The sequence below is a fragment of the Sycon ciliatum genome, chromosome 4 (assembly GCF_964019385.1).
Source record: "Sycon ciliatum chromosome 4, ocSycCili1.1, whole genome shotgun sequence".
NCBI classification, from domain to species: Eukaryota; Metazoa; Porifera; class Calcarea; order Leucosolenida; family Sycettidae; genus Sycon; species Sycon ciliatum.
This window is the reverse complement of record NC_088646.1, coordinates 24,496,229-24,524,101: the sequence shown is the minus strand read 5'-3', so window position 1 is coordinate 24,524,101 and position 27,873 is coordinate 24,496,229. Positions and strand designations below refer to the sequence as shown.

The 27,873-nt window shown below is 47.0% G+C and overlaps 3 protein-coding genes across 3 annotated transcripts in view; all 3 read right to left on the bottom strand.

Annotated features, from left to right (window-relative positions):
- Nucleotides 1-34: 34 nt before the first annotated feature.
- On the bottom strand, nucleotides 35-16,655 carry LOC135815197 (uncharacterized). Its single transcript, XM_065328458.1, has 19 exons — nucleotides 16,558-16,655; nucleotides 15,473-15,517; nucleotides 14,693-14,751; nucleotides 14,083-14,157; nucleotides 13,299-13,848; nucleotides 12,926-13,092; nucleotides 11,672-11,740; nucleotides 7,767-11,637; nucleotides 7,149-7,218; nucleotides 6,734-6,841; nucleotides 6,354-6,463; nucleotides 6,027-6,141; nucleotides 5,012-5,149; nucleotides 4,243-4,433; nucleotides 3,145-3,252; nucleotides 2,360-2,479; nucleotides 1,866-1,932; nucleotides 1,531-1,692; nucleotides 35-1,213 (listed from the first exon to the last, which is right to left on the bottom strand). Exons 1-19 carry the CDS (start codon nucleotides 16,620-16,622, stop codon nucleotides 905-907), a joined length of 6,399 nt encoding a protein of 2,132 aa, XP_065184530.1. The 5' UTR covers nucleotides 16,623-16,655; the 3' UTR covers nucleotides 35-904.
- Nucleotides 16,656-16,714: 59 nt separating this feature from the next.
- LOC135813477 (DNA polymerase zeta catalytic subunit-like) lies at nucleotides 16,715-21,322 on the bottom strand. Its single transcript, XM_065326570.1, has 7 exons — nucleotides 20,827-21,322; nucleotides 19,623-19,697; nucleotides 18,916-18,997; nucleotides 18,322-18,397; nucleotides 17,586-17,685; nucleotides 17,126-17,223; nucleotides 16,715-16,914 (listed from the first exon to the last, which is right to left on the bottom strand). The coding sequence occupies exons 1-7, from the start codon at nucleotides 21,171-21,173 to the stop codon at nucleotides 16,715-16,717; spliced, it is 978 nt and encodes a 325-aa protein (XP_065182642.1). The 5' UTR covers nucleotides 21,174-21,322.
- Nucleotides 21,323-27,256: 5,934 nt separating this feature from the next.
- Nucleotides 27,257-27,873, bottom strand: part of LOC135815194 (DNA replication licensing factor mcm5-like) — a 28,770-nt gene continuing 28,153 nt past the window's right edge. Inside the window, exon 19 of the mRNA XM_065328456.1 lies at nucleotides 27,257-27,833. Coding sequence (XP_065184528.1) covers nucleotides 27,732-27,833 — 102 coding nt within the window. The 3' untranslated portion in view covers nucleotides 27,257-27,731. The remainder of the gene's footprint in view (nucleotides 27,834-27,873) is intronic.

Sequence of the window (27,873 nt, the reverse complement as noted above, 5' to 3'; positions counted from 1 at the left end):
TAGAGGGAGCTACCGATTTACATGCAGACAGGACTCAAGGTTCCAACATGTCAAGAAGAGCCAGGAGAGATCCGCAATAGTGCAGCATAAAGGAAAATAGAAAAAATACGCCACCATACGATCACGAACTTAGAAGTTGCGACTTCGGCGGTATTAGTCATGAAGTTGATTGTTCCAACTAGGAACACACGCTTCTTGCCGAACTTGACACTTGACTGACTCACGACGATACGATCACTATCATAAAATTCTAAAATAATCCTATTCGTCAAGCAAACTAAAAAAAGAGAGGAACCAGCCTCACCATCATGTAAAAGTTGGAGGGATGCCAGCATCTCAAAAATGAAAGAAAAAAAGAAACCCAAAAATCCCCCAGAATGATGTTTTATGACTATTTCGTGCCACTGGTGATCTAGGCCCAAAAACAAGGCGATATGAGTAAAGGATAATATTTTCAACTTTCAAGCAAAACCTGCCATGCTTCAATACAAGTCTGTTTTTTTTTGTGATGGCGATTATAGAACATACCATGTCATGAAGTATATTTCTGTTCCACTTGTTCCTCCTAGAGTGAATGATATTACGCTTGCAGAGACTTTATCTATACACCCAGCAGCAATTCTTGGTTAAATAAAATACGGCATAACTGAAATGCACAAAGGAAAACTAGAAAATAGCGATAGATCATCCAGCCCCACTGCGAATAAGCCCGCACTGTGTGGCTAGTGTAAGGCTGCTATGAGCGATGTCACTGCTTAGCTGCCAGCCATATCCAGTGATGGGCTGCGAACTTCAAACACAATTCCCAGATGATCAGGTGGAATGGAAATTGCTTTGAACAAAACACCCTTGTAGCTTGAATATCAATATCCACACCGGTACGTGGAATTGGGAAAGCGCAGCCTCACTCGACACCAGACTCAGAGTCCTCTCCTGAGCTAAGGAAGATTCCTGATGAGTCAAGCATATCACATGACAGGACACTGTCATTGCCACTTGCCTGCTGCATATCACCGGGGTTGCCGGGCAAGGCTGGGAGAGCAAGGCCGTATGCACCGTCCTGCATGGCATATGGTGCTAGGAGGAACGTGTCGCGCAGTGGGGCAGCAATCTGCAGTGCAGCGCTAGTCTGATGGCGCCGGTAGAAGACAGGACAGTCCAGAGACGAGCATGCGCTAGTGTGGTGCTGACGTCGGCAACATGACTTGCAAATCTACCAAACGAACAAACACACAGCAAGAGAGGCACATTATGTTGAGTGGCTATCTCATTAAAGCCCCCTATTCGGTTGTTGCTGCTGTTGCTGTATATCAATTCGCAGAATCAAACGGGTAGCAAGCCCAATTACATGAGAGCGTGTGATGGAAGAAGGTCCCAGTACAGAGTCTGTCTTGCATGTGAGACCATGGTTCGTGGCCAGAGTCATGCATGTATGGGATGGTTATGTGGCAAAGGATGGCTGGATAAGTACCAGGATTGCCAACACCACGGCTATGACACAGAGTGCTTGCTAAACGGAAATCCCCTTACTTCTTCCAATCGGCTAAGGCTGGACTCGAGTCGGTTGAGTCGTTGTGCCAGAATCGCCACCGTCTGCTCTCGGTTGTCTCTACACTTAGTGCAAACACCTCTTCTGGTCATTGCTTGACAGATAGGACAATGTAACGATGAGAAGAACTCAGCCAAATTGCCCTGCAGAACAGCAGTGAACAAAACAAACAGAAGAATATAGCAACCCAGGTGACTACAACAATGGAACACTACGAAATATTGCCACTTGATGACAGGGTCCACAACATCTTAGCCGAATAAATTTGTGCGAGTACATGCAATAACAAAAAGGCATTGCAGCACTGATTACCAACCTTTGCTGTAACTGCTGTTGACAGGAACATGGCATTAAGCCGAACAACATGAGGCATTTCTGAATACCTGCAGAAGCAAAAAAAAACAAGACTGCCCTCAGTCTAGAACCATTGTACTGGCTTTGATACAGAACACGAATACATAGCCTTCCTAAGTTTGGTGGGTCACTTATGCTTTACAGTGTGGACACTAAAGACTGCTGCAAACCAGTCCTGGAGGACAGCTTGACAGCTTGACTGGTTGATTTAGCTGTCGACTCCACTGCACCTGGTTATACGGTCACTCTTCCAAGATCAGAGCACACATAATCCAGAGCTCGTTTCGTTCTAAATATTAGAAAAATCCTTTCGAGAGACAAGAGAGTGTGCTTTCAGTGTGCTATGCTGGCACACAACCTATGCCTCTTGACCGCATCCACATGTACTTACTACTAGGTCAAATTGTGACGCCACATGCCGTTCGCCATAACTCTGGGAAAAGAAGAAAAACCTACCAAGAGAAGACATCAACTCCCAGCAGGTGGAAGACGCGGTTCAACGGCGGTAGAAGCTGCTTGGTGATGTAGTAGACGGCATTCAGGCGACATGAGCTGTCCTCCAGAACTTCAGCTGGCCTACGACAACAAAAAGGAAACACAGTGGATGAATAAGCATCGCCATTGGTGTCTATGCTCTCAATCACGAGTTGTACAAATTTAATGTACAAGTGATATCGCTACATAGCACGAGCAAAGAACATTGATGTCCGTAGATTGCACTTGCTTATCAAACTCATTGAGATTGCCACTGCCAGTTTTGCAAGGTGACATGATATTTATCAAGCACGTTCCATTGTGCATCCCAGCCAAACTGCTCTAAAAAGACTAAAATTACTTCAAAGAACTCTTATACTGACATGGCCAGACATCCATGCACTGAAAGAGAACAAGAGTTGGCCGACGAGAGATCTTGGAAGCTCAGGGTAGGGTCCGGCGGATTCTGCCGGCAGAAAAATTGGCAGAATTCGGTACATTTTCTGGTAAGTTTCATGCATGTTTGGTATGTGGATAAAGAAATGGAGGAGAATTCGAGGAATTGCCCGCCATAAGGTTTGTATGGTATAAGCCCCGCATTTGACATTTTATAAAAAGATGCAAACTCACTTGAACAGAGACACAACCAGGCAGAGGTACATGTATGGCAAAGCCACAACAACAGAGATGTGCAAGTACAGCTCCAAGACCATCTGATCAACTTGAATACTGCTTCTTAAAACAGTACATGCACTGGTAATACGCACCGCCTGACGAGCTGAATAAGAGGTTGTCCTGGAGTCCCGCACACAACAACGTATGGCACTCGCTCTGCTACCAGTGGTTCAGCACGCCGATCAACGGATAAAAGGCGTCTAATGGCAGAGAAAACACAAAAAAAGCAGCTGAGATGAGGTACTATCCATCAAAAAGATGTGCATGACCTTGTTAGGATTTTACATACGGAAGATGACTGTGACCGACAACTTGGACAAGATCAGATAGGCGGTGGTCGGTGGGTCACCTTTGCTGCACAACAACTGGCCACAGCAGCGGCAGCATGGTGACTACTAGTATAAATTATATAATCCCTGTACGGCGCGAAAGGAAATCTAACCCAACATCATGGTGGGCCTTGGTATGGAGCACGCCAGTATCTCCAAGGATTAGCTGAATTTCATTGTCATGATCTGGCCAGAAACTTTCTGAACACCCATCGTAGAATACTCAACAAGGAGACCATAAGAATTTCCCAACATCTCTGTTCAAAACAGTTCTTGCTCGAGTGATCCGACTAGTCACCCTTCTGCCACTGTTTCATGACTATGATCATGTAATCAGGGGCGTCGGAAGGTATTTTAGGGTGGCACGGTCAGTCATCTGAAGTACAGTTGACTTGTGGGGGAGGGATGGCGGAGGCGAACATTTTGGAAAATTAGAGTCCATATCAGTGTATTTTGATGATTCACGGGGTACCTGGGGCAAAAAGTGGTACGGTCAATACCGTAGTGACCGTACCGTGTCCGACGCCCCTGGTAATATACTAGTATTCTCAGCTAGCAATGTACTGTGCAGACCAAACAGTAGCAGCTGAAGCCATACTATCAAATAATCAAGACCAATGAACAGCACTGCATCATCTAATGGGTTGAAATATACAGTGCTGCTCAAGGAAATCCGATCGAGTGAGCCACCTTTGCACCCTGTTCCAGTGGAAATCCCAGTGGTCATAAGTCTAGGGGTGCACAGCGCCCGGCGCACACTTGACTCACTCGATCGGATTTCATTGAGCAGTACGCTACACGCCAGCACTGCCGCATTATCCTGAACATGCCGACAGAGGAGCAGAGCTGCACATGACATACCGCGTGATCTCCAGGCACGGCACACAGGCTGTGGGTTGGTAAGTTGCCATGCCACGGTATTCCTTGGCTATGATCAGGTCCTGCAGGTTGACCTTGCCCTGCAGCAGCTTGACACACTGTTGCTGGATGAACTGCTTGCACCGAGACACATCACGGGTGCTAAAGAGCAGCTTCAGACTACGTCCCAGAACCTAGGCAGGAGCACAGGCACACAAGCAATAGAGTATAAGACATATAACAGAGAGGTTCCAGGCTGTCCAAGAGAGTGCTCAATACTGAAAGGCAAAGCTAGTTCAAACAATAATAAGAGGGTGAAAAAGTGCTTTTACTCCGAGTTTCACGCACTAAGCGATCATATGCTTTCTGATGATAGCTTACTGCGTGAAACTCGGAGTAAAAACACTTTTTTCATCCTCTTATTTTAAATGCTAAAGCATTCTGATTATACAGTCATGCACCGGTACATGCATCGGTACATGTACCTTTATCATGACAAACTACTGAATTAGAATTAGAATCATCTGGGTTTGGTCTAAAAAGAGAAGGAAAGACAGTATCAAATACAGATGGATTCAAACTTTCAAAACACTGTGTATTGCTGAGATGCCCACTACCCCCCCTCCCCATCATCTGGATGTCACACGGCCGTATTGGCACATTGAATAGGAAAGACATCAGACTGCATTTCCACACCAAAGACACTGCGGTGAAAGCAGATTGGTCTGCACCGTAGAATCCTTCCCTCAATGCAACTGTGGCCGCACTGTACCTTGACAACAGCTGGACACCCGTCACGCCGCACCGTCTCTATACCCTTGGCCTCGAATTCCGGCTCCTTCTGATCCAGCGTTTCGTACTTGTACCCACAGTAGCGCTTCTTGGTTTGCAAGACACATGGGTAGTAAACCTGGACGAAAGGAGAATGTAGCAAACAAGAGTTGGAGACTGCGGACTGACTTTGTACTGTTGTGGTGATAAGCATGCAAACCATGGCAGCACGCTTTCCTCCCACCTGCAGATTCCTTGGGAAACTATGCTGCCTGGACAGATGAGCTGTTGTGATGCTGACATGCTCATCCCTCTCCAGCACGAATGATGCTGTCTACGCCAAAGTACTACAGGCAACTTTGCTAATAACGACTGCGGATATAACGACAATTCGCGAATAACGACAGAATTTCCATGCCCAGAGCAAAGTCCATTCTACCTGTATGCATATAATGAGACTTCGGGCATAACGACACTTCGCGAATAAGGACACTTTTCTGATGCCCGGCCAAGAGTCGTTATACGCAAAGTTGACTGTAGTATTCAGCGGTACCAGTGTCAATGTCTATTCTGAATTTCTGAACCACTTCCCTTTGTGTGCTGCATTCTGAATATTCTATTCCAGGGCACTAGATCTTGCCATAAAGGACCAAGCCCGCTGGTTCCAGACCGGTTGGCCAGGCTATGGACCATATGTTTAGTTACCGATGGGGGTAGTTACCGATGTATTTCACTGCTGCAGAAGGCCCAAGCATGATGGCCAGATGTGGCTATTGTGTGCTAATGTGTGAAAGGATAGGCTGCTGCTGGACAAATCAAAAACAGCTCCCGTTGGTCCAGGGGCAGGGAACTATAGCATATTCTTCAAACCTATCCTTTTGAGTTGCATTCTGCTTGACACCCTTTTACCTGAATGCCAGTATGTTGTAAAGGACTAGAAGGCTCATTCTAATGGCATGAGTCAAGCAGGCAGGACAACACAAGCACAGCACAAGCAGTGGTTCAACAAAGCTGACCTTTTCAAACTTCAACTTGACAGGCTTGGGGTTGTCGGCGGTTACAGCATCCACAATCTCCTTGCCGATCTCAAATGCCCGCTCCTTGCTGACACCGGGTACTTGGATAAACATGCTGAATGACCCCAACAAGAAGAGAACAAACAATAAGTTCAAAATCTGACCAGTACCAAACAACACAAAACAAAAACTGTCCAGTTTGGTACATGTGTTTCATGTGTAGGCAGTACTAGGCACATGCAAACATTTACAGTGTCATGTGATTTAATGTACGTGTGCATGCAAACATTACATGTACTGTGTCATGTGTAAACATCTTCGGCCTACCTGTCCGTGTCACCGTATACAACACGCCCGCCCCACTTGCTCGTACTCCGCACGAGCTGAATGGCCCGCTCCAGTGTCTCACGGCCCTTCCTCACAATGCTGTCTGCCACCTGAAAGCACAAACACGGCACGCCAAAGGCTAATGAGAAACGAAAGGCGAACTGCAGGTGACCAGGCGTCAAAGTGGCAATGCACTACTTCTTCTGGTTCAATACAACTGTCGCAGTTCTATGAGCAAATACATACAAACATGACAATTAAATGAACCAGAGGAAGTATATTTCAACACAACTGTGACAATACCCGTACTAGTATGTCAGTTTGAGCGCATAATATATGTGCAACTCCACATGCACACTGCAGGAGATTTCTTAGCTTACCTCTATGCATGGCATCCGGCCGGAAAAGTTTGCATTTGTGTACCCGTAGGTGACATTGGCTATCAGCTTGAGACCCAGCTGCCGATGGTCAAGCATGCGATGAACAGACTGTAAAGAACACAAGACAGTCAATGATACATTTCCATCAGTGATTGGGAAATAGGGAAGCTCAATGCAGCTCGGATCTATTTCGGTGGCAACTTCTTCCATGAGCCGGTATTGAGAGATTTTTTCCAGTGAAGCAAATGATCTGGCGTGATGGTAATAGCGATACGAGCACACGCATGCAAGCACGCACGCACACACACACGCACGCACACACACACACACACACACACACACACACACACACACACACACACACACACACACACACACAGCAGTGTGACCGCAATCACGGCAACTACAGACTTGCCTTGTCTGCCTTGCACTGCTTCATGGCTTTCTTCACCATAATGCGAGTGGAGAGGATTTCATCCAGCATCCTGAACAAAGGTGACATTCCCACAGCAAACAGAGAACACAAATCAAACGACTACTTTAAAGCATGCTAGATCTTGATCCGGCAGCCAATACAGAGGAAGGGCCAGATAGATAGAGACCAAACGAAGGAGGCTACCAAGCTGGACAGAATAGATCCAAGCGCAGTGAATACAGGTCAATGAGTACTCAGTCTCCAGACAGCTAGCTGCTTCAACCTTGCTATGTTTCATCAGCCGAGCTTAGAGTGACTTGCCAAACCGATCGCAATGAAGCCTAGTGAATAACAAAGCATTTTGTTGACCGGCTCAATGAATTTGTAACATGGAAATTGTGGGCACAAGTTATGCGATCGAGTCCACCAATTTCCATGTTACAATTTTTTTCCTTGGCTCACCATTTGGGCTCAATGAATAATTGAATATACTAGTACACGTCTCAGAGAGTACCTCTCAGGAGCAAGTACCAGGGGCATGGAGCAGCCGGACTTACAGGTTCGCATACACTTTGCATGCACTGTACGACGCGCACCATACATGTACAGCGTACTTACTGAGGCAAGATTCCCCGGCGGACGTGTTCCTTGACAAACACAATGCCGTTCGGTGAAATAGACACGTCGTCTTCCAGCTCCTTGAGCATATCGGCGGTGACCTCCAGCGTGGAGCAGCCAAACTTGATCCTGTCCACGCCGTCGTCGGAGTACTGTGCCAGGCGGCCCAGGCACGTGGAGTAACAGTAGTTGTGGGCGATCATCATGGACGGGTAGAGCGACTGGAAGTCCAGCACGATCACCGGGTCGGAGTAGAAGCGTGACTCCGGCTCCAGGATTAGCGGCACACACTCCGGCGCGTTCATCTTGGCCCGCTGCTGCACGCTGGGCGAGACGGCGACGTAATTGGCAGCCTTCGTCAGCCGCAGCATCATGGACTCCACGCGGAACTGCGAGCCACGGGTCAGCACCTCGTAAAACTGCAGGCCAAACAGACGTGCCATTTCGCTGGTACGTGCCACAAGGTCGAGTCGTCGAAGCAGCTGCATGGTGTAGTGGCAACGTTGCATGTAGAACTCAAGCACGTATGAACGCTGCATTACTGATCCTTGATCGAACCATCGAGTAAGTTGAGAGTGAGTAAAGTCTGCAATGCGGACATGGAGGATGTGGAACGCCACACTGGGTAGAGTATAGCTGGTCAAAGCTGCTTCGTGTCGCATCAAACGCCACACGTTGAGAATAATGCGGCCGGGAATGCGCAGCTCCGTCATCTTACGCGCATTGTATGCATTTGATGGATGCTCGGAATCATCTGCCTGCGGAGGAGCAGCTTTGGCTTCTTTAGTTTCCGTGATCCGAGAGAGTTGGGTCAGGAGAGGTATATGCAGGGCAGTTGCACGCTGCAGCAAGTAACCCCAAGAGCGCTTCTGAACCTCGAAGCCAAGCAGAAGATCCGGATCATACTTCTCCACGAGGAGAACTAGCTTTGCAAACAGATCTGCTTCGTCTCGCACCAGTTGGTGCTGGCCAATAGTCACTGCATAGCGAGAGAGCGGCACAGGATCGGGGGTGCTATCCACCATCAGCACACCAGTGGTTGTCTCACACCGTCCGCCGCCTAACTCCTGATCAATCATGTAGAACAGGGCACACACCATATCCTGATCGGGGTCCGGCATCAGCGAGCCGCGACTACGCACATGCACCTCTACATCCAGCAGAGTCAAGTGCTGAGACTCGTGGACACTGTGCGCCTCACCCAGATCAAGCATGCTAACTTCAAAACCATGCTCATTTGCCAGAGTCGGGCCATCAATCTGCGACTTAAGCCCAGAGGAACGCCGGCGCTTGGCTAGCGGAGTTCTCGTGAACACGCGGCTACTGGGTGAGGACTTTCCCTTGAACAGCAACAAGTTTGGTCGTTCAGCAGCGGGTGGTGGCGATGGATCTGTATCTTGTTCAGCAACATTGCTGTCTACTGGAGTGACAATTTCATCAGGAGCCAATGAAAAGCTTACAGAAGAACTTACTCGTTTGACCATACTTCGATTGCCGCTGCTCCGCAGAGCAGACCTGGGAGCCGGTGTGACCGGCGATGCTGTGGTGGATGTGTGGCAATCGACCTCTAGAGAACTCGGCATCTTGTCAGCACCAGCACTGCACTCAACCTCCCCGGAGCTCACTATAGATACATTAGAGACAGTGTTTATTATTGTATGAGAGATCTGCTCCGCCGTCAAACTGGCTCGCCGCAGAGTTTCTTGATCTTCTGAAGCGAGCGGGTTATGCTGATCACTTGGCGCCCCGGAGGCATCTGTACCTGTGTGCAGTGATCCTGTATGCCATGTAAGCTCATCTCCAGGTTCCGGTGAGCCGACTGCGGTCGACTGTGAGCCTTGCACATCAGAAAAAGCTGACTGGTTATTCTTTTCCAACTCACTCTCAGTGGCATCCAACATGGCAATCAGAGCGCTATCGTCCAGTCCATCCGATGATATGGAGGACTGGCGCTGCTGACTGGGAGTTGCACTGGATGCACCACTGCTTGGCATATCACTGGGTTCTTCCTGCTCATTACAAACGTCAGGCCGCAGTGTGCTGCTCTTGGATTGGCTCACAGTGGCCATGGAGTTGAGAGAACCACAATCTCTATCTTCTCCGCTCTCCATTTTCTCATCTTCTGTTGCCATTACTGTGTGACGATCTTCAGCTGTGTCACAACTGGCAGAAGGGATTGAAGACTCTCCTTTGCCAGCGCAACCCTCTGTGCTCACGGAAGTAGTTTGAGTCGGTGACTGAGAATCACGGAATACACTGCTCTCAGACACCAAAAAGCAGCCTCTCTGTGCGGCGGTGAGGTGGCTATCCGAATCCGACGCGGTTCTTGAAGACTCGGAGCTCATGGGCGGCAGACAGCTTTGGTATTCCGTGATGTGATCGGCGCTAGGAAGGATCTGAGTTGGAACCATAAAGCTGCTGTCAAGTTCACTACCAGAATTGCTGCCTGCACTAGCATGAGAGGATGTCGATAGGGTCTTGGTGATGTTAGCATTAGGAGATGGTGCTTCCCCATCCTGGCACATTGAACTTTCTGTGGTATTGGCACTATCTACGGACGATTCGGTCTTTTCACTTTCTGCAGGATCCTTTCCTGGAGTCTTTGACTCAACGCTGGCAACAGCTATAGGTGCTACCGGCTGAGGTTTCTGCGCTGAGCGTTGTTTCCTAGACCATGCGATGACCGCCTTGCGACTGGGTGGCTTCGTGGTCGGTGTGAGCCAGCAGGAGCGTGGTGGCAAAAGCTTCGCTCTCTCCTCCGCACACTGCGCCAGCGAGTCAGCATTCTGAATGTTCACCGAAGAAAGCTCGATCTTCGCGCCGAAGTGCGAGTAGACAAAATTATTTCTGTTGATGCGTGCCCGCCAGGTACTCAGACTAAACCAGGACTTCTTGGTGGATGTGATCTTTCGAGTGTTGAATGGCTCGATGCCAAGAGCACATGGCGCTGAAACACAGACCCTGGTTAAACCAACAGTCTTCGGTCCGGTGTAGTCTGATACGCTGCTGAACTCTGCATCTTGCTTAGTGCACAGCGGCAGATTGTGACTGGGCGCGCTGGCAATGATGTCTTGCCGGGTTGGTGGATTGCACGTCGGTGTCATGTATGCAGTCTCACCCAGCACCACCGGTGTCCATGTCTCAATGCGGGCTGCTTCGGCTGGATAGTCACTGGCGTCAGATAGAGCAACATCATCGTCGCACTGTTCTTCTTGCACTAGGGTATTATTCTGACTGCCAGGGCTACCCCTGGCCTCCATCTCCTCTGTTTCACTGGATGAGGAGAGCTCGATCACTGACAATGATGCGTCTTTCTTGACATGTTGTTCAATCGGAGCAGGATACTCAGGACTCATACCCGGTAGAAGATCACTGTCACAACAGTCACCGACCATCTCGTCCGATCCGGCCAAGATAGGTTCAAGCGCAAAGGCATCTAGCCGGTCCATTGCAGCACAGACAGGCTTCTCTACTATTTCACTAGTAGGATCACGCTGTGGGAAATCTAGTGAAGCAAACACATCGGTCGCCTCTCTAGAGAACGGTTTGTCCAGCTCAGCATCAGCCAACTCAGTACTTTCTACTTGGTGTTTGAAATGAAGTAGGGATGCCTTCGGAAACGAATCACCGCGCAAGCACTTTGCAGGTTTCTTCAGACGCTTTGCCGTGTTGGAGAGATTCTTCGACACCCGTGAAGAAAACAGAATCGCCTCAAGGTTCTCATCATTAGTTTTATCACCATTCCCGGCCATTACAATTGTACCATCGTCACTTGCACTGTGTGAACCGTCAGCCTCAAGCACAAATTCCGAACACTCGGCGTCCTGGCTTTCCATTTGGCCGTCATCGATCGGCAGTGTGGTGTCGAGTGTGGCCGTCATCGATCGGCAGTGTGGTGTCGAGTGCGGTAGAAGCAGCAGATTCACCGGCAGCGGGCACGCGTTTGGCTTTCCGACGTGCCGAGTGAGTCCGGCCTGTATAAATCAGAACACAGAAAATGTCATGAGCATGCAAGTCAGGCTTTGAACAGCATCAGCAGTGGTTAAAAAACGCACAGACTATTCAAATATACGTTGCTGCATTACAAAGTGTTTGCAGGTCTAGGGCTGCACGGCGCCCAGTGTGTTGCTGGTTACCAAGAAGATCCTATCCCATTGAGACAGGAGAACCATAACGTGGAGACCTATTCGTAAGGTGGGCTACGCTTTGCAAGGAAATGGTGCTCTGCCAGTTTCTGCCAATGAGGAGGTCTTTAAGGATAACATGCATTCCGTGAACAACCAGGGCCGGTGGAAGCAGTTTTTGATTGGTCCGGCTATACCATAGTCTTTCATACTTTGTGTATAATATGGCGGGTGCACATTCCTTCCTTAGCAGTAACACACACATTAGGGGTCGTCCGTAATTATCGAAAAAATAAAAAATCCGTCCTCGTGCAAAATTGTCTTTGACCCACCCACCCACCCCCATTTTTTCCCATTAATTTTTTGATTTTTACCGATGCCCAGCTCGAAAATAAAAACTCCTGACCCCATCCATGCTCACTGACTGCACCTACATGTACGTGTATGTCAAGTAGATCTACTAGTAGTAGCTAAGTACAGTGAGCAGTAGGTCTACCGACGGCCATGCACGTCGTAGATCATACTGGTGGTTGCGGCAATCGATCCTACACTACTGTAAAAGCAGAAATTCGTAAAAGCAGAAATTTTCGGTGGTGTAATATTTTCGGTATTCTCCAAAATCGGCGGTTCGGCGGTGGGAAATTTTCGGTAAACCCGCGTTCCAGGTAAGTGTACTAGTACTATACCGACATTTTCGGTGCGTTTTATTTTCGGTAAAAATTTCGGCACCGAAGTTACCGAAAATAAAACACCACCGAAAATTTCTGCTTTTACAGTACGTCTACAGCAGATCTACACTACACAGCCATGTCAGTGCAACAAGTGTATGAAAGTCACTGGAGAAAAAAATAAAAAAATAAAAAAAAGGTACGAAAATCAAAAAATTAAATTCCGCCAGCACTCTTGACCACCCACACCCTTTTTGCCTGAGGACGGATTTTTTAATTTTTCGAAAAATACGGACAACCCCTTAGTGGCCAAAACTATGGCCTGACCAACCGGACTGGATCCACCGGGCCTGACAATGTCACTTACCGACCGGGGTGGATGCATTGCAGGGTGGCAGCTCATTAAATGACGAATTAAACATTTGTGCAGGCACTTCTGAGCTGGGAGTGAGTGGTTGAGCACCGATCACAGAGCCCAAGAGCGTGGGCGCTCCAAGGTCCAAAGCAGACCCATGCCCCTCAGTAGCCGTGGGCCTAAACAGCACACAGAATACCACAGTCATAGAAAAGCAATAACACCAAGGTATGTTCATTCTCAACAGAGTGCCCTATCTGTCTCTCCTATTTAGTGCTGGCTAAAAAACCAAAATACATTTCACCTTCACTCGCAACACTCCGATCATGTCAAAACAGCACACTGGCAATGCACATCCACACTTCATAGGTACTATTATTCCTACCCTGTGCTGCCAGGCATGCCTTCATGCAAGTCGCCACGATAGATCTGTGACATAGCTATGCTCTCCTCCCGGTCCTGCTCGGCTAGCTCACGCAATATCTCATCGTCGTCGCTGTCATCCAGGAATTCGTCGCGCTCCTTTTGGAGCTGCAGCAGTGCTCCCAGGTCACCGGTACCCACTGCACGTTGAGCTTCAGCTTGACTTGTACTGCCTGGTGTCGATGGAACATTGCTGGACACACTGCCGTTATTAGCGACTGTGTCGGCATCGTAAGTTTGTCGCGAGACACTTTGACTGGCGGCCTGGGCATCCTCCAACAACTGCTCCAGGTCAAAAGTGGACAGCGAGAAGCTGCTGTTGGTAGACGAGCGACGACTGGAGACTTGACGTGGATCTTGGGATGCCTGAAACACAGTGCCCACTGCAGGTGGCTGAGAGGATCCACTGACTGGCGTAGTGGCCTGTGAGCTTGATACAGATGACGGTTGTGAGCTTTCTGCGAGCACACCCGACGAATCCAGGTTGGCTAGCAGCTGCACTGAGAAGGAACCTGAAGTACAAACCCCACACAGAATACCCAAATGCACACCGTCAGCAGTACACAAGACAAAATAATCAAAGCCTCAACAGGAACATCACAACAAACATACAAACACAGACACGGTACCTACTAAACACAACACAAAGTGGAGGATTTTTGTCCGCAAATAACAGGCTGCTGGCAACAAACACAGCGGCGCTTGGCAGCAAAGCTACCATTCAGTGTTCTGCAACGACCGCTTACCAGAGTTTAACAGCCAGCTCTGGGAAGACATGAGCGCCTCTGCATCCGCCGGCTGACTTTGCGGCATGTCATCATCTGCACATAGCCAGGCAGTAAAAAATATACAGAGAGAGAGAGAGAGAGAGAGAGAGAGAGAGAGAGAGAGAGAGAGAGAGAGAGAGAGAGAGAGAGAGAGAGAGAGAGAGAGAGAGAGAGAGAGAGAGAGAGAGAGAGAGAGAGAGAGAGAGAGAGAGAGAGAGAGAGAGAGAGAGAGAGAGAGAGAGAGAGAGAGAGAGAGAGAGAGAGAGAGAGAGAGAGAGAGAGAGAGAGAGAGAGAGAGAGAGAGAGAGAGAGAGAGAGAGAGAGAGAGAGAGAGAGAGAGAGAGAGAGAGAGAGAGAGACAGAGACAGAGAGACAAGATAGTCAACTTCTTCTCTCTTTTTTATTTATATTTTATTGATTTTCCAAAGGCAAATAGATGCCTATTATGGGAATCTCAAGGGTGAAAATGCATGTATGTAAAAAAAACTCTTGCAGGTGTCAAGTACAGCACAGCAACCAGTACTAGATCACCAGTATTTAACCACCATGACAAGAAACACACAATCCAAGCAACGGGAACTGTACGCACCACTCGTGGCCATTTCAGAGTCTTCAAACAGCGTGGACATCAGCAGAACACCAGTGGATCTGCAACGCACATAGTACCAGTGCACATACAATGAAAGAAACTCCAAGAGAGGCAAAGAGTAATGGATTTATACAAGGCTGTCACGCTCTCGTTTAGGAATTGCAAAAACTCCTGACCACACGGAACCCGTCATGGTCATGTTTCGGGTGAGGTCATATAACACGCAAGTTGTCCGCACATTGCACGTTGGGCAGTTAATCCGTACTCATCTCAACGTCGAGCGGCAGCGATCACAACGCAACAGTGAGCTGGTGCGGGACCATGTGTGATCCTGTAGACTACACTTACAAGTTCTTACAGGTAATGAACGTAGTTGCACTCGGCCATATGAGGTTCCTTCCCCTGACTGGAACATCATGGTGGGTCACTCTAACGTAATTTACGGCAACCAAAAGTGTTCCAGTCAAAAGATTTGCCCACAATACAGGAAGGCATATACATGTCTAAGTAAAGTAAATTATTGTGTCCGTTCCCGAAGGGAACTCACGACGGCCGCTTGCACCCGCTAAACCCTAGCGGCAGATGCAGCGCCTAACGGTGGGGGGAGTGGAAAGTCTCACAACCACTGGCACAAGTGTATGCAAGTATATGCATATACCAAAGGCAATATCTGCAATATCTGTGATCAGGGGTATTGCCAAGTTCAAACTGAGGTAATATCGCTATCCTCATCAAACACGGAGAATAATCAGTCTATTAATCACGACAGTGGCAGCTTACTGGTTTGCCTGACTGCTCTCCTGTTTTGGTACCATTGGCGATGCCCTGGAGGTAAGCAAAGAGCAACAAAGACAGACCTCCTTTTCCACAATGGCACTCAAGCCCACACTATCAAGCCAATAAGAATGCACAACACATTTTGTATAATAACATTCTGGCAGCTGCAGCAAGTCATAACCAGCAGCAATAGTACTCAAAGAAGGCTTGACAACATTATACTCAACAACCTGCAAAAAAACGCATAAGATGATTTCTGAGTTCCCTTGGAAAATCAAACTTTCTCAATTTCCGGCCACCAATGTAGAATTTAGATGACATTCCCGCACGCTGGTGAGAGGGTCACGCATGAGATCATCACCATTCCGAACCAATGCATGTTTTTGAGGTCGGCAGCGGACACGTGGGTGCTTTCATCTCGGGATGCAACAGCAACGGATGCTTTCCACAGGAAGCAGATCTGCCATCTTTTAAGAATATCATGCCCACAAATAATGTCTAACGCTGATCTACATACAGTACTCCGTTGTGATGCCAAGCCAATATCGGGAATCAGCAGAAGAGCACCATGGAAATTATTTGGCCATGTTGTACGTCTCCCTGATGCACCTCCAGCGCAGGCGAGCATGACAGCATACTTCCAGCAACAGAATCTGGGCTGGCGAGGACACCTGTGCCTCACCCTACTGGTGGTGATAGATACCGAGCTAGCTAAGGAGACCTCCCTGCGTCTTCGACGTCTGAATGGCCTGGAGACACTGCAATCGGTGGCTCGGAACAGGCAGTCATTTAACGATCTAACCACACAGGTCACATTGTAGACTCCCATTTCCTATACACTGCTCTGATGCATTCGGGTGCAAGCGCTAATTATAGGAATTCAGTGTACCCTCCCCCCCCCCCAAACATCATTTTAAAATGTTATAGAGCATTCAATACTTGCGTGGTTTCCCGAAAACAATGTTGTGACCCTCTCCCTTGCCGTTGCACATAAGCAGCTCACTGCTGGCCATATTTGTACACACCATGCAAAAATACATTTTACTGGAATGCAATGGTATAACAAAGCCATAAATACATGTACTTACAGTCGCTGCTTCACGATACGCCGAAGATCACGCTTCAAACGCTTCTCACAAGGCACGTCCTCCATGTCACCCCTATCTGTTCCCCAACAGACAGAGCATGATACAAGGATGGAAAAAAACTTGATTGCATAGCATTAGATGATCCCCTTCATCATTTTCACCTTGAGTGTACGCAGCCAAAAGCAAGGTGAACTTGACTCCAAGTCAGCAAAACAGCGCGTGGAAGCACACCCGCAACGCAACACACAAGCAACTTGCCTGGTGATGTTAACCTCTCTGGTGGCGGCAGTCCGAGGGTAGAGCAGCGCTTCTGCTCCTCTTTCCAGATGGCAGCGATTCCAGGATTAGCCACGCCACCTGGAGCAAACAAGCAAACAAGGAGACCAAGTAAGTATGCGTATAAAGTGTACAACTGTGACCCTAGCAAAATGAAAATAAGAAAATAAAAAATTGACTCAGATTCGCGCACAGGGCGGGTCAAGAACCGCCTTTCTGCTTCCGTGGGACGCTACCATCCCATGATCTGGCAGAAATAGGATAACAATAATGCCAGCAAGGTGTAGCTCACCTGTGACTTCTTCGTACTGGTTGAGTATATCACAGGCAACTGCATCGAGCTCCAGCTCACACTTGCTCTGCCGTGGAACTAGGTCCATCAACTGTCCACTACAACACGGATTAAAAACAGATGCACAGGGTTAAAAAATAAATAAAAACTGTTAGTACAGAATGGAAAAGGAGGAGGCTAACTTCAGCATAATCAAAGCCTCGTAACATTGAACAGTGCCATGTCACATCGTGTGAAACATCGCGAGCCCGGTTAAAGCAGCGTTCTAGTACCATAAATTTTACGCAGTGTCTGTACTGGAGTAACAACCACTCAATTCCTCAGTGAAGGTTAACTTATCCAGCGAATGCCGCTGAATGGCCGGGGGTCATCTCCTTAGGTTGTTCACTGCCACATTCAACATAAGTCCTCCAATCCTACGGGACTACTGCACACCAAGCTGCAAAAATGCGTACTGTACCGAATAACAGTTGATGTGGTCCAACGAGCTCTGCAAATCTGCCTGTTGGAGTGCGAGCTACCGCTCAGGGAAAACGAGCTGTCCGCATCACCTTCTCCTGCTACAGGGCAGTAAAAGGAGAAACAAACAAAGAAAGCAACCAAAAACAGAATCTGTTGTTAGCAAGACTTTACATATAGTGTGCACAAGCTAGTCTTCATCAGCATACAGTGAACACTATAAATTTTGTTAGCAAGACTTTTTACATAATAGCATAGTGCTCACAAGCTAGTCTTCACCAGCGTGCAATGTACACTGTGAGTTCCGTACATCCATACACTATTCTACGCGTGTGTGATGTGTACGCATCCCCCATGTCAAGCCCTCAGAGCTAAAGCAGCGCATGACTCTGCGCAGGCATGTGGGTACGAGGAGCTGCACAAACGTTTCTTGCAACGGTTGTCACCATTGCCATAGCTCAAATCAGTGAAATTGGGTCCAGAGAGGTGAATGCCTCTCATTTCCAGGACGATGACTGGCATTGTAGCTGCATTGCGTACTGGTCAAGTAGCGGACAGATGGGGGTGCGGAAGTTGAGGTCAGAGTAAATAGGCTACCAGCAGAGCTATTGATACATACAGGTTCCCCAGTAAGTCTAATTACCGACACCCTGTCACAACAACTGGGATACACAATCAAACACCTGACACATAAACACGAGCACAGTATTAAACATGTGTTCACTCTTTCATTTTACCTGGCAGGGGAAGACGGAATTTGACAGACGCCAAGTTCAGGAAGCTCATTCCATACAGGTTATAATCCATGAAAACCTACATAAACAGAGAATCAGACATCAGAGTCCTGCGGTCCGATAGAGTGCTCAATGCTCACAGGAGCAGAGCTATAATTATATAACTTGTGGAAACAGAGAACACTATTAGAAAGAGCACACACTACAAATTCTACACAACAATTTGAAAAGTGTCACAAGTAAACTGTTGTGCCTTCTCTTCAGGTGAAACTTTTCAAACTGTTGTTGTTAAAGAACCTGGAGTGTGTGCTCTTTTTTAGCGTTCCAGCATTGTTGTCTCAGGGGAAACATTTTTTAAACAGAGAATCATGAGCACTGTTACACCAAGAGCGTAAGAGCTGAGTTACTTTTGGCTACACCAATGCGGAGACACAACCACAGCCCAGGCGAGTAATACATGTAAATCGACGGGGCTGTGTTCCATGCTTGGCAAAGATAGTCAACCGCTAGCCATGAACAAACGTTGATGAGCACTACACACACCACACGAGTTATCAATCAATCAATTAATCAATCAGCTGTGCCTTGGTTTCTCACCTGCATGAGGAAAGGTATGTGAGCTTCATATGGTTCTAGTAACTTCTGCATGATGGCGCCATTGCGCAATAGCTCAGCCAGTCTGTTAACAACAAAACCCCGATAACAGTTACCGGTACATGAAATTATAAAACCATGCACACAGTCACACAAACACGCATGTATACACAAGTACATGCACACGCACACACATACATACACACAGTGACACAGAGAACATTTACAGAAAAATGACGGCAAGGTTGCATGCACTAAAAAACAGAATGTACACTGCTGTGTCACAAGACAACAGGGATAGGCTGTGGCCTCGCAAAGCACAGCAGCAAGTTATGTGTACGTCCGCAACAGATCTCTGCCCTCCAAGTACTCATGTAGTCTGGTACAGAGGGAGATGGGGCAGTTGGAAACAAACACGCATACGCATGCATACACACATCTCATGCGTGCACACACATGCACACACACACACACACACACACACACACACACACACACACACACACACACACACACACACACACACACACACACACACACATACACGCGTGCACGCACACACACACACACACACACACACAAACACACACATACGAACAAACACAAACACACACACACACACATACACACACACACATGCTGACAGTGGGAGGTGCAACTACATGAGTCATGCGTATACTCTGTGGTACAACACTCTCCCGGGCACATACCTTGGTACCAACATAGGGCTGTATAGCAAAATCTTCAGGAACGTCCTAGGATGGGAATGATATCCATAATAAGGACTGCAAAACAAAGCAAGAGCAGTCAAAGCAAGAGCAGTCAAAGCAAGAGCAGTCAAAGCAAGAGCTGGTATATGGTGCTGGTAAGATGTTCATACATGTATGGACTAAGACTCAGTCTACGAGACATAAGTGGGCGTCAGTAACAATTCAGCGACTGTTCCAAGGATAAGAGCGTTTTGTGTGATGTTCAGTGTGTGTTGACAGCTGACTATTCCATCTTTACTGACCTTTTGCCCACCCACATACCCACCCACATACCGTATTCATCCATATACAAGTGCATGCCCTTATAATGCGAAAAATGTTTTTTTCCATTTCGCCAGGAAGCAAATGTTTCGAATACAAGGGCATGCCTTTCAATACGAGTACTCTAATTTCAGAAATTTTCGGTGCTCAATATTTTCGGTATGAGGTCAACAGGCTAGGTTAGGTGAACAGAACTTTTCGGTACAGACAAGCAGTTCCCTATTGGATTATGTGTGTTAGTGTTTGTTCGGTGTATTGAAATTTTAGGTATGAAACAGACGCACCGAAAGTACCGAAAATAAAAGTACACCGAAAATTTGTGAAATTACAGTATTCAAGTCTTCAAAATACACTCTTGGGTCTTGAGTTTTGTCATGCCTTTATACGTGGAGGTGCCTTTGTATTCGAATATAAGTGCTTGTCCTTTTATGGGCGTGAATACTGTACACAGACTGCAGTGATAAGCTTCTGAAATGTTCCGCTGGTGATGGAGGTGCAACCCTACATCGTGTGGATCTCTTGTTACTAGCCAAGTAACCTGCAAGTGCACGCATAGGTCATGAGCACTGCGCCAAAAGCCAGAGCACACAACGTCACACGGCCATGGATTAGGCCACTTTGAGATAATTAATTTTCATGCCGACGTGATACAAGCTGCCCTGCTGCAGTACCAAGTAGCAGAGATCGCACGCATGGGCATTACATACATTGTCTGTGAAGTGTTGTGAACTGTGGTGAATTTTTAATGTTATTTTTATCACTGTGCCCACCAGGCAGGTTTGGGAGTTTTCTACACTTGCCCAAAATTACAAAAATGATGATTCCTATTCAGTTGTACACGTACATGTAAATAACAAGTATTACTTATTCATTGTAACCTCACATTCCAGTGACAGGTGTTATCTTGAATACATGATGTTGTTGACGGGATCCCTGGCCCAGAGACACTTGCAGAGCATTATCGATACTGAAGGCTAGCTGCTCAAGGAGCTCCACAGTCGGCGAGGAGTCACCTTCTCCATCGTAGGCCACGTACAGATAGGGAAACAGGCCATGGATGTGAACGCAGGCTTTCTGGCCTGCAGGAGTGGTTCCAAACACACGCACGACTGGTACACGACGCACGGAGGAAGCCCGACCTTCCGAGTAAACTGTGTCCACTGTACGCAACGGAACTTCTGAGTAGAAGTCCGCCGTCACAATGCGAACTGAAAAAGTGGAACTCTCCATCCTTGTAGATCAGTTTCTGATTACGTTTTACATGCACTACGACGTTCGCCCCAGTACCCACAGCTGATGAAGCTGCCAACAGACATTATGGAAAACCCAACGGCTCTCAAGATATAATTCCAACTATTTGGTGCCATAGCATTTGTCAAGGGCATAATCATGGTAAAACATCTACCAGTACTCAATGTTTCTTTCAACTCAAAAGAAGAGAAAATGTTTGAAACAGTCGACAAGCCTCGACTTGTCCTGCTGCTTGCATGCTCTCATTTCAAAAAATGTTAGGGTTTTCCCCGAGCGCAGCACACGTGCACGTGCGTACTGGACCCCGGTTGGCACACATACCGGCCTGTGGCCGGGATTCGGGAGCCAGGGAGTAGGACTTGTGGTACAAAAATTTATATTAATTACTACAAATAGTACAGTGTGTAGTAGTACCAAGACTGGGCAAGAGTGCATACGTTTATGGACTCTTCGTACAGTACAATCATACAACAACTACAAACATGTTTTATTGTAAAAGTACAAGAGGTGGCCTCTTCAGAAAAACGAAATTCCTCGAAACTCCATAACCGTACAACCTCATCCGACGGGGGAGGTGGATCATAATAATAATTGTAGTTCCGAAGAGTTCGGAATAGCTACGTCACATAGTACGTGGAGATGGTCGATCTGATCGGACGTCATCATCGCCATTACTATTCCACTGAAAACTCTAAAACGATAGAAACCGTTCTAATGCCCGTAATGGGACACTTCAACTGATCTCTTTTAAAAATTTGTTCGAACAGTTGATAAAGACAATTCGAACGCCCCCTTAGTACGAAAACTGCTTTCTTACGGTGCACTGTCTGCCTTGTGATACTACTCGAAGTAGTATACTGCCATCATCGTACCTACCTGGAAAACTATCACGCAAACTCATCCAGGTATCCTGTTCAAATCATGGAGATCAACAGAGTGTAACAAGTTGTAGCGTGCTAATGTGGTGCACACTGTGCCTGAGATAGATGGAGAGAGAGAGAGAGAGAGAGAGAGAGAGAGAGAGAGAGAGAGAGAGAGAGAGAGAGAGAGAGAGAGAGAGAGAGAGAGAGAGAGAGAGAGAGAGAGAGAGAGAGAGAGAGAGAGGAGAGCAGAGCAGAGAGAGTAGTGAGAGGCCTAGGAGGGGAACATCACACGCCTTGACAGCAACACAATTGTCATTCGAAGGGTGTGAATTCGTTCACAGTAGGAAATGAAATTAGAACAGTTGCCAAAGCAACGGCAGCTTTATCGCCCCATATTTAAACAGGGCACATAAATAAGCAGAGTGTGCGCAGAGTAAAGGACTGAAGCTGAAATCCACAACACACAAAGATATAAACCAACAGAAGCACCCAGGCAGCAAGAGGTAGCCTAACACAAAAGAAGAAAAAATCTATGAAGAGCAGAGCACAACAATTACAACCATTCACACGGTGAACATAGTGCTTTACGGAAACTAAACTGTAACATTATCGGTAGCTGCGGAAAACTGGACACGTGCCACTTTCAGCAGGAGAGAGAGAGAGAGAGAGAGAGAGAGAGAGAGAGAGAGAGAGAGAGAGAGAGAGAGAGAGAGAGAGAGAGAGAGAGAGAGAGAGAGAAGAGAGAGACAGAGAGAAATAGAGAGCTGAGGCTGAGAACCCAGCTCCTAGACAAGAGGAGACAGGCTGGAGGAGAAGTGTGGGCATTTAACTCAAGTGAGATGATGAAATAAAAGCTATTCGAATGACACCTGAGCAAGCCAACGCTATCCCACAGGGAAGGCAAGGCAAATGGCTGGTATTACCTAAACGAGAGTGAATGGCATAAAAACTGAGGGGAATGGGACAGGGAAACATAAAAATCAAGCAGTTTCACAGCATTCCACATGGGAAAAAAGCGTAAGCATCGGATGCAGAAGCACAAATCAAACTATAGAATATGTCTGTAGCAAATAAACAGCAAATCCGTTGTCATATACTCTTAGCACTAGCAATAGGCTATGGAATAAGTCTGGGTAGCAGGCATAGCAATTTGCTCCAATAATCTGTCTTTGCCTTCGAAGAATCCAGTGCCATTAAAGAAATTTCTCTGTAGCTAAATAAATCTTGTCATGAAAAGCCTTTCTTGTTCTCGTTGCAGGCGCCAATGAAAGCGGTTCGCCATAACTTAGTCTCCCCATCCGTTGCTACATACACAGTACACACATAGCAACACAAAACGAAACCATTAGGAGTAAGGTGGGTAAACTATGGCTTCATAAATTTAGGAGAAGAAGAAAAAATCTGGCCTCGTTTCTCTGTGCTGCGATGATGAGTCCACACTGGGTGAAGCAGTACTGTCCGCTAAATGAAGAGTTATCAACATGTGTACTGTATGTTCAGCATGATAAAGGCTATTCTCCCCATTTTTCTTGTATACGGGGAAGGTGGGTGGATGTCAATGGAACAGGAGAAACAAAAAGCGCTAAAAAAAAGTCAAGGTTAGCATGTATATTGGGTCCACCTCATCGTCTGTTTCTTATCAATCCTGATCATGGCCCAAGGCCAAAATATGTTTTATCTTGAAGTTCAGGGACAGTATTATTTTTGTTGAAATTAAAGTCTAGCATGAATGATAAATGCTTGGTATCTAGATGTCCTACAGTTGATGCAAGTGAAATCCGACTTCATGAGCAATGCAGTGGAGATTGGTTATAGCAATGCATAGAATGCAGACTGAGCTTACAACTAATTCCTGCTGCTCGCCACCCACCCTTTCGGACAGTCGGATTTAGTGACGGATCGACTAGGGCGACTCAGCTCCCAAGGGGTATCGCTATACAATAAGTTCTATCCAATCTCCACTGGAACAGCGCAGGGTCTGAACAGCTTTAGTATAGTCAGACCTCTCCAATCTGGATGCATCCGTTTGGAAGATTTCTGCTGCATCAACGAACGTCTATACCCAATGGCAATATCAAGATGTTATAACCGCAGGAGTATGCAACTTCGCACATGGGGTCTGTGTGGTGCGTTGCTCATATTGCGTAGCCATGAACAGGGCTACGAGCAGGATCATTGTGTCATTATTGATCTGCTATGGTTCCCATCGTCCAAGTGTGTTTTCTCGGAGACTTCGGAAGGCTTTGCGTGTGATACGCCGCGTACAGGCACTGCCCTTGAACATACTGCATCATGCGTGAAAATAACGAACATAAATGATAATCAAATCAAATCCAGCCGACTTGAGCGTCATTTCAATAGGGAGGTTCCGGGGTACGATTTTCCGTGCCAAAATCCGTATGGGCGCTACAGAGTTTTTGGCATGGAGAATCCGTGTGGACTGGCTTTCATACGAACCATGTTTCGTATGGAGTTTTTGCGTCATCGGGTGCAGAAAGATTTTTCGCATACAAATTTGGTACGAGAAACATCAATTTTTCGCGGGAAGTTTTGATTTCGGTACAAAATTTCAAAATAACAAAGCATAGCGCGGGAATGTGACGTGTTTGCGATCGTAACCTAGGCAATGACGGCAAACACATAAGTTCCGTACTCCAGAACATTTCACTACTCGATAACGACATATAAAAAATCCGTAGCGCCTCTACAGATTTTGGCACGAAAAATCGTACTCCGGAACCTCCCTAGTACATAATGAAGGCACCGTACACAGCACAAGCAGCATGAAGATCAGAGCTGCATACTCTTGAGGCTAAGTACTCTTGACACTACCACATGATGTGTATATTTTCGGTGTATCAGACGGATTGGGGGACGAGTCCTCTACAATGTACTTTTCTCTAGCTTCTCAGAGAAATTTCTCCTGGAAGTCGAAGAAACTGGACTGGTCCTGAAGAATTCGGAGATCTTTCGCCCATGCGAATTGCCAAAGGGGTCTTGAGTGACGCAAATGTAGTACACATTCTGCATATGCGAAAGGGAATGTCCTACACGCATGATCAACACGTGGTTTTTAGCAGTAGTTCGCATGCATTGACCCCGAAACGCGGGAATCTCCAAGTTTCAACTACCTTGGTTGCTTGGAGAGCTTGGAGACCTTCGGAGAATCTACTAAATCCAGAGTGAACAGCTCTCCAACTTTTCGGAGAGTCTCGTACTTTTCCGAGAGAATTTTAGAACGCATCCTAAGTGTACATTGTGACATTGCATATGCATGGCTATATGGAGACGACATACACGAGCACGATGTACACACATCTTGATCGTCTGTGTCGGGAAAGGCCTGCCGAAGACGGATTGCGAGCGCCGGATTAAACTGCTGGGAACGATCTGTTCCTCAAGAAATCCTACTAGAAATCGAGGGTGCTGGATTAAAAATGTCTGTACTACGAATATTGAGCTGTGCACTTGCAACGACCTTGTTTCATACATGAGGTCGGACTTCACTTGCCGCATTAATTTACGGTAAATGCCATACAGCAGGTTTCCAGAACACTGATTTTCTTGAACTAGAAATCAACAATTTTAAATCTTGAGAATAAGAGTTCAACACTTACTTCCTTTGAAAACATATTGACGCCCAGGGATATCCACCTTCAATAAAAAAAAACGGAGAAAGCACAAATAGCTACCAGCACTTAGCAATCCATATGATGACGCTGAAGTACCTAACTTTTGTAGGACCACCTACCGAAAATGCACCCGGTTCCACGACACCAATATCGCCTACTGAGGTAATTGCCTCAATGCTGATCGAACCTTGTGGTGCTCCTTTCTAAAATTGCAAGAAACATTTACGAATATTCTACATTAGAAGATCCTGCTACTTGGCTTGCGAATGGTGAATCAGGAATCTTACTCCGCCTTGAAAATAATGTGCCCATTTGTTGTCAACAACGAAATGTCGCTCCTTATACTGTTTGTTCATTTTACCCCTCTTCAGGAGGGTGCCTTCTTTGTAGACTTGCCTGCTCATCCTGCACTTCTACTGGCCAGATCAGCCTCTCTACTACCTATGGCTTCAACTACTACGCTTCACCTCCTTTCGTCCACCTCCGCCCCAGCTACTCAGCTCAGAAGGCTAGGCTGCAGTCTGTTTTCCTAGAAAATTTTGCCAAGAACATGCAACGCGACATCGATCGATCGAGGACGCGAGCAATCTACGACGGGTCGACGTCACGGACTTTGTTGTTCCCGTACCCGAGTATGATTACCGTAGACCTACCCTGTGTAAAACTCGCACATGCATGTCGACAGCTACATCTACAAAATAATTCTACATGTAGATCTACTGATGTAGCCTTGCAATGTTGTGTGTGTGTGTGTTTGTGTGTGTAGGAGGGATGATCCTCCCCAACGAAATGGCAGGGCCAACAATGGAGAAATCAGCTCTGAACTCAGACTGCAGGCTCCAGCTGCAGCAGCAAAGCTGCATGCAGTGTCACGTGCTTCGAGGAGGGCTTTATTCTGTGATCAGGTGATGACTCAGGGACATCACCAAGACAGAAACACGACTCCCTGAGTCCCTGATCCTGGACTCCGGATTGTCATGAATGAATGTTGAATCTGATCAGGGAACAATGCTGTGCTGGTGGCTCACACTCAGCCATCTGCTCTCTAGCATGTACAAGTAGCTCACACGTATCGCGGACCAGTGTCAAGTATGACGTAATCGTGGAAATAGCCGCAATGGTCACAGTACACATGTGTACTTGCCGTCCAGCGTCAGCTGCATGCCGGAGCGACAGCGCACAACACGTACAGTGATGTTGACAACCAAAGCAGGACTTTCAACGAACCTGACAGCAGGACTTTCAACGAACCTGACAGCATGACTGAGTACAATGTACGTTATGAGGGTTACATGCAGCTCTCACGTTCAGTCCTGTCCCAACAGGAATAATTTCAAGTTGACGTCACTTTTGACGTCCAAATGGACTTTCATCTGAGCCTGTAGAGAACTCATACACACAGGCAAACATGAGACCTGTTCACATCCTGTGTGCTTGCATGCATGGGCATTAGAATTTAGAAAACACACCTACAGTGAGCATGGCACGCATGGACTTGAAATTCTGCCGGGCAGGACTGCATGCGGGAGTTGTGACTCCTGCACTCTTCACTTGGTCATACTCTTGATAACATACAATGAATGTCATGTATTTCCCAACATTCGGGTGACCAACACAAGTCGTCTATACCGTACAAAGAGATAGGATGAAAGAAAGAATGGGTAGTAATAGAGCAACGTTCAAGGGCCACACAGCGAGGAGGGTAGCAAAGTTCCGAAAGAAAGCGTTCCTGGAGCTAAAAACAGTGTTGGGAAAGTGGCCAGCACTTACGAGTAGGAAGGGAGGAGCGGTTGAAAACATGGATAATCCAAATATCAATCTACAACTTAACTTGCAAACAATAGCATTGGACAGCTTCATTTAAAAAAAAAGAGAAGAAGGATAAAAACATATTCACAGCATCAACAAGGACATAAAAGAAAAAAAAAGAGAGTCGTGAGCCAATGGAGAAAGAAAAGGTATGTACAAGTCAGAAATGAAGTAGAGAGGGTGGTGGCATCCTAGCCTGAATGGCGACAGCAATTGAGGAATGGTGCTGAGACTCACCGAACTCGCAGCAAGACCTTGCGCTGAAGGCGATGCTGCAGCTCCCCGCGGCGCAGCATGACGTGGATGACAGTCATGATGGTACGCTCAGCAAAGTTCTGTAAGGACACACACATGTATACACACAACCGTTATGGA